The sequence below is a fragment of the Manis pentadactyla genome, chromosome 5 (assembly GCF_030020395.1).
Source record: "Manis pentadactyla isolate mManPen7 chromosome 5, mManPen7.hap1, whole genome shotgun sequence".
NCBI classification, from domain to species: domain Eukaryota; kingdom Metazoa; phylum Chordata; class Mammalia; order Pholidota; family Manidae; genus Manis; species Manis pentadactyla.
Genome location: NC_080023.1, coordinates 163,881,601 through 163,893,145, shown reverse-complemented (window position 1 = coordinate 163,893,145; position 11,545 = coordinate 163,881,601). Strand labels below are relative to the sequence as shown.

The 11,545-nt window shown below is 50.7% G+C and overlaps 1 protein-coding gene across 5 annotated transcripts in view; it reads right to left on the bottom strand.

The window, feature by feature from the left end:
* Positions 1 to 3,644: 3,644 nt before the first annotated feature.
* The window catches only part of HNF4A (hepatocyte nuclear factor 4 alpha), a 58,505-nt gene continuing 50,604 nt past the window's right edge, over positions 3,645 to 11,545 (bottom strand). For 2 of the 5 annotated variants that reach the window (XM_036902210.2, XM_036902206.2), the window contains exons 7-10: positions 10,905 to 11,060; positions 8,384 to 8,650; positions 5,797 to 5,949; positions 3,645 to 4,780 (exon numbers count right to left, since the gene is read on the bottom strand). In XM_036902210.2, the coding sequence (XP_036758105.1) occupies positions 4,638 to 4,780; positions 5,797 to 5,949; positions 8,384 to 8,650; positions 10,905 to 11,060 (719 nt within the window). In that variant the 3' untranslated portion in view covers positions 3,645 to 4,637. The remainder of the gene's footprint in view (positions 4,781 to 5,796; positions 5,950 to 8,383; positions 8,651 to 10,904; positions 11,061 to 11,545) is intronic. The other 3 variants (XM_036902208.2, XM_036902209.2, XM_036902207.2) reach the window with 3 other exon arrangements.

The window sequence follows — 11,545 nt, the reverse complement described above, 5'->3', positions numbered from 1 at the left end:
TCCGCTCTGTGAGCAGTGGGGCTCATCCGGCCTCATGGGGGAGAAAGCTTCTAGTGTCCTGTCTGGGGAAGTAACGTCTGTAGGGGGCAGAATTCCCAACACCCAGTGAGGCCACACGGGTTGGGAAGAGGAACGGATTCCAGTCCTGGCCTGACTGCTCACTAGCTGTGTGCCTTGGACAAGTGCCTTCACCTCTCTGGAACTTGGTTTTGTTGCCTTTAAAATGGGGATGATGGGATTTGCTGTTTGTCCCCCAAGCTGATACTGTTTTGCAACTTAAATGGAAACCAAACCTGAAGCTCTGGCCGCCCACACAGACTTGAGATTAACTGGGGCAAAGGGCTGATGATGTGGAGGAACCAAGGCCAGAGGAATTTATGGCAGCCCAGGGTTTACGGTTTGATATGGACTGATTAAGCACAGGCCAGGGTGGTGGTACCTGCTCACCCCCAGCCCCCGTGTCAGTGCTGGCAGCGGCATGGACAAGGCTTCCATTGCAACATTACAGACAACATTTCCTGGAGCTCAGGAGCAGAGGGAAGGGACAGGGGAAAGCAGGAGTGGCCCCAGGGATCCAGCAGGCGGCTAATGCGTGCTTACGAGGCTGGAGAGCTTAATGATTAGCTTCTCCTTGGAAAGGGGCTGGGTGAGGAGTTCACACTGAGCCCTGGTGGTGGGCACCTTGTTACATGGCAGCTCTTACAGTTACTATGACCCTGTTCAATTTAATCCTGACAACACCCCTACAGGGAGGTATCATTTCCATTGTTCAGATGAGGCTCAGAGAGGTGGAGTGACCTGACCAAGTTCACACTGATTGCCGAGCTCTGTGACTCCCAGACCAGACCTGTTGTCGCTCCCTTTGGGAAGCTGAAAGGGTCATCCTGCCCCACCCTCAACCTCGAATGTCACACTTAGACATCCACAGTCCCACCATCAGCCACCCTGTCCACCCACCACTGAATGCAGCGGTGTGCTGGTGAATGTTTGGCAAAGGGTCTCCAGGGAGAAAGCCTTGATCTGTAGCGTTTGCTGGTTCTTGTGGTTTAAATGCTGCTGCCAATGTGACATTGCTGAACAGAAGGTTGGGAAGAGATGCCAGCCCCGAAGTGCATATGAGGTGGCCAGGGCACACCGCACCTCACCTGGTGTGTCAGGGAAAAGACCGACATGTCCGCAGACCTGCCTGCAGACCTCGAGCGATCCTTGCTTTTACTCCCTTTTAAAAACAAGACTTGCTTTTGTGAAATGTCCCATACCTGCTTGTCTGCTGTTGCTGGCAGGTTGACTCAGGTCCCTGGAAATGACCCAGAACCGGGCTCCGTTTGGACCCTCCTGCTGTTCTCCGAGATCTTTCCACTGCCTTCTCCCCTATCCCTGCTCTCAAGAGGGAGGACTGACTTGCTCTCTCTCTGCATACTGAGCACTTGGAATCAAGAGACCAGAGTCCCACCTCTACCTCTCGAGGAAATCACTTCCCCTGAGCCTCAGTTTCCTCATCTATAAAGTCGTGGTGGTGATGTGATAATGTTTATTATTAAAGATTCAAAAACAATGGTGTATATGGAAGCATTTTGTGCACAGTAAAGTGTTATGTCTAATACTTGAAAGGAAGACACACCCATCCAAGGACTTAGAAAACATATGTGCCATTTATTTTGTTTTATAAACTTTTGTTAAAACACACAAGAGTAAGAACTGTTTTTTGCTTCTTTGCCCCACTGGGCGGCAGTGATGGGGGCTCAGGGGCCGGCACAGGACCTGATGGACTCACACCCACGGGAAGATGCTGGCGGCCCGATGGGACACAGCTCACTTCCAGAACTGCCTGATGTGAATTTCACAATTCATCCCAATAGGGGGAAATCACAAAGCAATTTGGTAAAGGTAATTGGCTTGGTCATCACAAAAAAATCTAGGAGCACCCATGTCTGACCCTCTTCTCTCCTCTGTCCACCCTCTGGAGAGCCAGTGGGCTCTGAAGGCTTCTAAGAGCTGGCTGCCTAGCGAAGGGGCTGTCTACATGGCGGAATCACAGGTCCGTACTTGCCCTCCTAAGTCCTTCTCCGTCGTTCAGACATTATGTTTTAGGACCACAACTCAGGTAGCAAAAAAAAAAAAAAGAAAGATTCTCCACTGCAGTGTGTTCGGTTCAGGATCAGAAAAGTAAACTTCTCTTTGTTTTGTGTTTCCTGTATTGCATTAAAACTACTAAAGCGGAATGGATTTCTCCTCCAGGATGGGTTGATTTGGAGACAAGGACTGGCCCCTGGCCCAGAGGACTGCTGCTGTTAAAAGCCAGTTACCCCATTCCACCCTTTGCAAATTCCTACCTCAGCTTGTTCGCATGGTAGAGGCTGAGTGATTCGGGTCGGGGGGTGGAGGAGCAAAGAGTGGGATGACCACAGCGACCCACAATCCCAGCTCTCCGACCTTGCCCAGACTAGTCTGAGCCCCCTGGCTGGGATGTCTGGGGAAATAGAGTGAGGGGTGGCTGAGGAAGGCTTGAGAACTGCGCAGGGGACAGTCTCTAGTGGGACTGGGCACTTGGCTCGGGGGAGTGGGCAAGGCCCTCCTGACAGCGCTGGAGATGCAGAGATTTCTCTTGGACCTACTCCCCCAGGACTTTCATGCCTTGTTCACAAACAGGAGCCGCGACTAATGGCACAGTTGGGGGCGGTGGAGTACAGCCCCCATGCACTCCGAAGAGTCAGCCCTCGGTGGGGTTAGGGAGCCAGCCTAACTGTGTGTTCACTCTCCCACGTAAGCACAGCTCTAGCCACAGGGCACGTCTCTTTTATTTCCACTGATGAGTGGCACTTTCTGCAATTTCCCCAAAGCCACTGAGATTCTGCATGGATGAGGTACTGGCTGTTCCCACCTGGGATTTAATGTTTCCAAAATGCATTTCAAGTTTCAAACCCAGGCCTTCTTACCTGTCCCCTGCTCCCCCTCCAAACTCCCATTCCATGAACCAAACCCCTGACCCACAACCCTGCCCCAGACTTAGGGAGTAAAGAAAAGGGACCCAAGAACTACTGATGTTCCTTGTTTATCACCCAACAGGATCTGGACCCTAAGGGGCCTGGAGTGCAGCCTCAGGCTGATCTTAGTCTTGGGCATGGGCAGGACCCTGGGGAAGGGTGAGCTATTGGCTTCTGAAGCTGGTGAAAGGTGCAGGAAGTCCCTCCCCTGGCTCACAGTGAGGACACAGGAGCCCTTTCAGAGGTGATCGGCCTCCATGGTTAATTAAGAGCTCAGTTCTGATCCAGGCAGACTGGAATCAAGTCCGGATGCAGCCACTTACTAGCTGAGTGAGTTCCAGAAAAACCACTCACCTCTTAGACCTCCATTCCATGTTCTGTGGCCATCTCAGGGTAACAGGGGGAGAAAGGAGATAATGCATGTCAAGGCCTTCAGACAGTGCAGGGAATAAGGAAGTCTGGGACAGACGCTGGGGGCGATTCTCCCCTGGATCCCTCTGACCTAAGGACTCATCCCCCATCTTTTCCTTCCCTAAGCCTCATCACCCACACCTGGTCTGCACCGTCAGCTCCCCTCTGAGCTCCCTGCTCCCTCCCAACCTTCCAGTCCCTCTAGGTTGCTTTCTTCAGCTTCTGAAAGCTCAGTTTACTCTGCACATCCCTCCAAGTCTCAATGCCTCAGGCTGGCATTCAAGGCCTTCACGCTGCTCCAGACAGCCTGGTCTTCTCATCGCCTCCCTCCCATGCCCTTCTGCTGACCTCCGGGCTTTGTCCAGGCTGTCTGCCCTCCCTGGAATGTCCTGGCTCACCTGCTCCACCAGCCAGAATCCAACCCCTCTTTAACGGCCTCGTGCAGTATCCGTCCCTTTCCAGATGCCTTCTGGCCCTCCAGCCCTCCCTCCAAGTCCCTGTTGCACTTGCCCAGCTGGGGCTGTTTTCTCATTGCTGAAAGCGTGTAGGGATCATCAGTCTGAGTACTGATGGCAACTACTCAGTATTTCCCAAAGGGAAGAGCCGTGAGTTAGAGGAAAGATGGCGTCTTCCTTTTCTATAGCCTCCTACCCTGTGCGTGGCCCCAGCCAGTGCTTTAGAAACCTCCAGGAATGGCTGGGGAATTGTGTGCAAGTCTTCCTCAGCCTCAGGAAATGGGGCTTGGGAGGAACCAGGATGCTGAGGAAGGTGCATGGAGAGGAGCTGTGAGGCTGGGGCAGCAGAACAGGGAGGGGTAAGGCGCTGCGATCCAACACAGCCTCGAAGGGCTCTGTGTCCGCACACTGTGACAGCACCGGGAGAGAAGTACCGGTCGGAAGGGGGAGGGGGCTATGTTTAAGCAAGGTCCCATGTCATCCCCAAACAGCTGTCCTCTGGGGGTGAAGATAAGGGTGAAGTGGCTTTGGTAGGAGAAAAGTCCAAGGCAGCAGAGGATTTTCCAGCTGGGGTCTCCCCACGTCAAAGCCCCGCCATCCAGAGCAGGGGGAGGAGGGTAGCAATGGGACGTGGCCCACAGCCCAAGTTCCTGGGCCCTTCGTCCTTTCCGTTGCTGCTCTGAGACTGGCCCTGTGGTCACGACTTCCTTCACTGTGACCAAGGGAGCACCGGGGCTCTCCGAGGGGGGCAAGGAGGCCAGCAGAGCCTCCGGCCCCCAGCATCTTGCTAGATGACTTCCTGCTTGGTGATGGTTGGCTGGGGGATGGCGGAGGGGGGCTTGACGATTGTGGCAATCGCTCCCGGCAGGAGCTTGTAGGGCTCAGACCCTGAGCCACCTGGCGGAGAGGGCTGTGGAGTCTCAGGGGTGGCTGGAGGGACAGAAAGGCAGACAGGGGCTGCTTAGAATTACAACCCTTTGGGGAATAAAGAGTCCTGGGGGAGTTCTTCCCCCCCTCTGAGACTTAGTTTCTTCTTTTATAAAATAAGTTAATTAAATTAGATAATCTCTAACATCTTTTACAGCTCAAATCTTCTGACCCTGATCATAAAGTTCAAGTTCTATGCAGTATGGAAGGCTGTGGCCAGGTCAGGTTCTGTGGTCTGAGCCTTTTGCCTAGGTCCTGCCAACCCCACATCTCCCCCATCATTTACTGTGGAGACATAGGCTGCTTCTCCCAAACCAGATTCCAAGACTGACTCTCCCCGAGGACCATGGGCCATGTGACAGGAATGTTCTTTCTTGGAGAGAAGGCACAACAGTTGATAAGACCTAAGAGTCAGGCTAACTGGCTCAAAAAACACATTACTTTGATATTTAGGTAGATGAGTAACGGAAACAAATTGACCTCACACCCATCACGTATTCAAAAGTAACTCAACATGACCCACTTGGCCAACTTTATCCAGTGGGAAACTTTCCCAAAGAATAAACTCAATGCAATGCAATCTCACTGTGGTGGGCCACCTCATCCCAACCATAATCTTCCTTTTTGAAGAACTTTGCCCAAAGACTAACTCACATTTGTGAGGTTTCACCTCCCAGGATTATCTAGCCCAGTGGGGAACATCCCCACCCAATGAATAGTCTCCCCCAATTGTCTCATGGATAGACTTACCCAGTTGGGCACCTAACAGACATGTTCATTCAATGGGCGACCTCATCCAATGGACGCCTCATTCCAAGGACAGCTTGATTCAGCAGAGGCTGTCAATCACCTCACTGAATAAGCAGCCTTAACAAATGGACCATCTCACCCCTCATTCCCTACCCTGTGGCACAGAGAAGTATTATATCCTGATTCCCGTCCTCTAGATCCAACCTTCTCATGGCTCCCTTGTTAGGCCCCAACCTCACCCCTTCCTGGGTAGAGCCCAAGGTGCCCACCTGCCTGCGCCCTGGGTCGGGGCCACTCACACATCTGTCCGTTGCTGAGGTGAGCAGGCATCGTGTTGGCAACAATGACGTTGGTGCCCATGTGTTCCTGCATCAGGTGAGGGTGCAGGGGATGATGGGCATGAGTTGCCTCACTGGAGGACCCTGCAGACACAGGAGGGGCTCAGTCAAGAGAGAGAGTCCGGGATAAGCCCTGAGGCACCATCTTCCTCAGGTGCGGCCAATCAGCCTGCCCACCCAATTATCAACAGTGCCCACTGGATACCTATTCCTGGGTTAGTAAACTGGGTCTAACCATTCTTATTGACAGTTTTCATGGGAGTATTGAGAGGACCCAACAGAACAAGAGAACAAAAGTGATTTGAAAGAAACAAGAACATGTAAAGAAGATGGGAGATCATTATTATAATGAGTAGTGTATTGATTGAATGTTAACATTATGGATTGAATCAATGGCTCTCAAAGCTCCTTGGCATGCAAGTTCCTCAACCATTTGGTGTCAACTTACCTTTGGTGTCCCCCACACCTCTGCTTCAGCCATACTGACCTACCTGTAGCGTTTGTGTTCCCTGTCCTTCCCCATCTCAGTGCTTTTGCTCATTTGTTGTTTCCACTAGAGATGCCTTCTCCACCCCCACTTCTCCATGTCCACATGGCAAAATTCCAGCTCAGACAATTCCTCCTCTGGGAAGCCTCTCCTGATTCTCCTCACTCCAGTAGGAAGTGAACCTCCCCTTCATGGAATTCCCATAGTACTTTATCTGCAACCCATCTTTTGGAAATAAGCACTTTTTGGCTTGTGACCATGATAACTACAGATTTACTTTTCTTCTCTCTTTGAGCGCCAAGCAAAGTCTCTGGAACTCAATAACTGCTTCATAGGGTAACAAGCTATGATCACTAATAGGACAATGATGGAATTTTAGGGCTTGCAACAGGCCTTTAGAGTACGCCTGTTTCAATGATAGGCATCAATTATTGAGCACCTATTATGTGCCAGGTATACAGTACTTTTTATGTTTGGCATAATTTAATCTTTGCAACAATCCTATAGGGTGGATATCATTATTATCCCATTCTACAGAAAGATTACAGGGAGAGATTGATTATCTTATTTAAGTTTATCTGGCAACAGAGTACAAGCTCCTTCCTGATCCCAATCTCAGTGACTCCTGGTTCATGACAATGCCATAGTAGGGTCCAAGTGAGAATGAGATGAGTTACCACATGACAGTGGGTCCCAATTGGGGGTGATTTTGGCCCCTCAGGGGATATCTGACAATGTCTGAAGATGTTCTTGGTCGTCATTACTGCAGGAGTGCTACTGGCATCTCATGGGTAGAGGCCAGGGAGGTGGCTAAACAGTGCACAGAACAGTCCTCATGACAAAGAATTATCCAGTCCCAAATATCTGCTGACGTTGAGACCTTGCCCTTGGCCATACTATCCACAGTAACTGCGTCTCCTCCAAAATCTTGAGTTCAAGCATCCTTGCTCAGGTCCTGTCTCCTACCTTCCTGCTCACTTCATCCAGTACAATCAGTGCAAGAATTCTCTGACCCTATTGAAGCTGTCAACACACTGACCCACAGGCTTTGCTAATTATCCCTCCATCTTTCTCTTTGAGTCCAGCCAAGACTCTGAGAGCCACCGTTATCATCACTCCCTTACCAGCACGCTCAGCTCTCTCAGAGCTCCCCTTTGTGGGAAAGTGTTTTCAAAGGGTGTCTGCTTCAATTCCCACTCACTCCCTCTATAACCACACCCCCAATCCACCCTGGCTTCCATCCCACAGTCCTCTGATGCTGCTCTCAGCAATACTGCCAAGATCCTCCGTATTGCCAATCCAGTGAACACCTTCCTCCCTTCCTGTAGAATTGAATTTAAATGCTCTGTCCACCTTAAAACTTTCTCATCTCTTGGGTTCTGGAACTTCCCTGGCTTTTCTCCTCTCCCCCTGACCAGACTTCCTCCATCTCCTTCCATGACACCTGATTGCTAGAGCACCATGGAGCTGCCTTTCATCCTGAGCTTTGGGCTCATGTTTCAGCAACAAACTAAAACTTTGGACTGCCTCCATCACTCAACTTGGATATCTAAGAGTCATCTCTGGAATGTTTTTCTCTTGGTTTTTAAATGTTCTATTTCCTTTCATCCCTCAGGTCTTAGCACAGAAGTCACTACTTCAGAGAGTTCTCCCTGGGCCAGCCTATCTAAAGAGACCCCTTTCCAGTTATACTCTATCACATTACCTGGTTATTTCAAAGTTTCTAGTTACCCTCTGTATTATACACTTGATTATTGTCTGTTCCCACAAGTCCTTATGCACACATTGAGGCGCACACACATGCACACACACTCACATACACACAACCTCCAGGAGGCTGGAGATCTTTTTCTCTTTTGAATCTCCAGCACTTAGAATGGTGATTGGCACATGCTAGGCTCTCAGTGCCTCAATAAATGGGCTCTTGTTCCCATTTCCTCAGTGAGGAACCTGGGGCTCACTTAGGGATTTGCCCAAAGCCACAGAGCGAAGAGGTGGTGGAGGCGAGAGGCAAGCCCCAACCCCACCCACCTCTCAGCCCCTCCTGTGCAGGGCACGGACCTCCGAGCAGCATCTCCTGCAGCAGGTTGTCGATCTTGGCCATGCCAAAGAGCTTGATGAACTGGATCTGCTCGATCATCTGCCAGGTGATGCTCTGCAGAGTGGGCAGGAGCAGGAGCAGCTCGCCGAAGCGGCCGCGCGAGTCGTACTGGCGGTCGTTGATGTAGTCCTCCAGGCTCACCTGCACCTGCGAACGCAGCCGCTTGATCTTGCCTGGGTCGCTCAGCCCCTTGGCATCTGCAACGGGAGGGGCAGGCATGGGGGGCTGGTGGGGGACCCAGATCTCCCCCAGCTCTCAGCAGTGCTGGGATGAGTATTTGTGGCCCTAGGAACCAAAGAACACTGGCACCAGTGCTTCCTGGACTCAGACACATTTCCTAAGATGCAGAACTGGGAGAGGGCAGTGGAGGAGGGAGGGCAGGACTTCAGGAGCATGCCCAGGAGGGCACCTAGCAACCTTCTCTTTACACCTGGGGAAACAGGCACAGAGCAGGAAAAGGACTTGGCCCAGGTCACATAGACAGCTGTCAGCAGGTCCACGATGTGGACCCCAGGGCTCCTGGCTCTCCATTGAGGTCCCTGTATCCAGACCTCAGCACATGCTCCTTCTGCTGCCTTAGAACAGGCTCCCTGCTTCCCTGCTCCCATGCCTGTGTCATACTGGGCTGTTGCCTTGGGGTTCGCCTCTTCCAGGAAGTCTTCTCCATTCCACTTTCCCAAGTCTGCATTATGAGACTATTGGCCACATAGGATGTAACTGTCTCTTCCACTAGACTCTCTGTGCAGACTTTTTTGTCATGTTAAACCCACCATGTAGCACATGCATAGTCGGTATCTGTTGAATAGATAAACTAGATGAAGGGATGGGAAATGGATGGAATGGTGAGTGAAACAAATAAAAAATCAGTAGATCAATTCTAGATCCTTAACCTAGAAGGGGACTCAAGTGGTGATACAATAGTTAATCTCAGTCTTCATGGAGGTGATGCACTTATTTCCTCTTTTACAGACAAAGTCAGCGGCTGGAGGAGACTTCTACTCACATGTCCAAGCCAGGGCTCACTCCACTGAGCCACATTTGTGTATTCTTTCATTCAGTCGACAAACATTCATTGCACACCACCCACATGCCAGGCCCTGTACTAGGCCACCTGCCCCTCTAAGCTAGGTTCTGACCCTGACTCGGTCCCAGTAATCCTGCCCACTTTGCTGAGCAATTCCTATTTGTCCAGCCCCATGCTGAACACTGCAGGGGATACAGCCTGGGCCAGGTTCTCAAGGAAACTAGAATTAGAAATCTGACCCTTCAAGAAACAGGGAGTAGCACCTGGTAGATAAGAACATGGGCTTGAGAGAGCTGGATAGTCGTTGCCCTTTCCTGGATGTGGAAACTTGGGCCAAGTAATCAATCTCCCTGTTTTCTTATCTGCAAAATGGGTCTAATGTCAATGCCTACCTCACAGGTACTGTGTTGCAAGTAGTGATAAGTGAGATAATCCGCATAAAGTGCCTTAGGGACCATCCCATAAACGGTGGTCACCTTCCTCTTCTTAATAGGTATTACTAGGACCGGCGGTGTGCTGCATGCAGGTGGAGTCTGCTCTCTAATCTTCAAAGAGGGAAGGAAGCAGGCAAGCCTTTGGGGCCCAGGCATCTTGACATCATGGAATGGCAACAGGCTTTGCACAAAGACATAACTACAAAGACATTCTGTAAAAATGCAGGTGGACAGCAGTAGGTGGAGTGGGGAGAGTCGAGAGTGGAAGGAAAGGGCGGAGAAGCAATACCTTCATCCGAGGGAAGGGGTAGGAGTCTACGCTTTTGTCTGCAGCTGATGGGACAAGAAATAAAAACAGAAGCACACAATGACATTATAAAGGCCATTAGTAGAGACACTAAAATGGAAATAAAAATATATTAAGAGAATGGGAAAGAAGATGGGAATGGCCATAGAGAAAAGTGAAAGCCTCAACTAGCACAGGAGGAAAAATACGATCCCAAATAGGTAAGTAGATGACAGAACTAATGGATAAATCAAGGCCCAGCATTTTGTTTAGAGCTCTTGGGTAACTGCCAGAAGAAACAGTTAAAAAGAAGCAGAAACGGTTTCCCCTGGGGAGTAGGCTTTACAGGAAATGTGGGGTGGGGAAGACTGACTTTTAGGTGTGCACAGATATTATTTTGATATAATTTTTTGAGGGAAAGAAGAAAGGATGAAAGGAAAGGAGGGAAGGAAGCTAGGAGGGAAGGAAGCAGGCAGGAAGGGAAAGGAGGCAAAGAAAAAGCCGAGCCCCTGGAGTCTGTGTACGCCGACAGGTCATACCACCCCTTCAAACTTCAATTTTCCTCCTCTATTAAATGGAGCTGATAAAAACGACCTCTCCTGGCTGTTGCATTAAAGAGATGAGGCTGTGAGCTCAGGGTCCGTAACGCAATAGGAAGTTTGACAGCCCGCCTGGTGCATCAGGGTGGGAGGCAGGGTGGGCTGTACCTGGGTCAAAGAATATGATGGCTTTGAGGCAGGCATATTCATTGTCATCGATCTGCAGCTCCTGGAAGGGCAGCACCAGCTCGTCGAGGATGCGCATGGACACCCGGCTCATCTCTGCCAGCTCTGGGCAGTGCCGAGGGACGATGTAGTCATTGCCTGGGTTGGTTGGGAAGGAGAGCGGATGGGGAAGCCACTTTGGGGGTACCCCTCTCCCCTAGCTCTGGACAGGCCTTACCGGTCACAGTGCAATGCAGCTGGTGCCCTGGGAGGAGGGCCCCATGGGGGTTAGCATGCCCATTTTACAGAAGAGGAAGCTGAGGCCCAGATTAATGAAATGGAGTCCCTGGCCTGGGCCTGGAGCCTGGCTTTCTAGGACCCTTTCACATCATCCATGCTCTCTTCTCCAGCAGGTCCCACAAGACTGCTGACATTCAAGGGCCACTTGGGAGGCACCAAAGCATTAAGGTTAAGGGCCCAGTTTCTGGACTGCCCAGGTTGAATCCCAGTTCTACCACTAACAACCCAGATATATTCACATAAATTACTTTCTGTGCCTCGGCTTTTTTGTAAAAGGGGGATAAATAATCACTTATCTCATAGGGTTGCTGTATTAAAGGAGTTAACATTTTTAAAGTACTCAG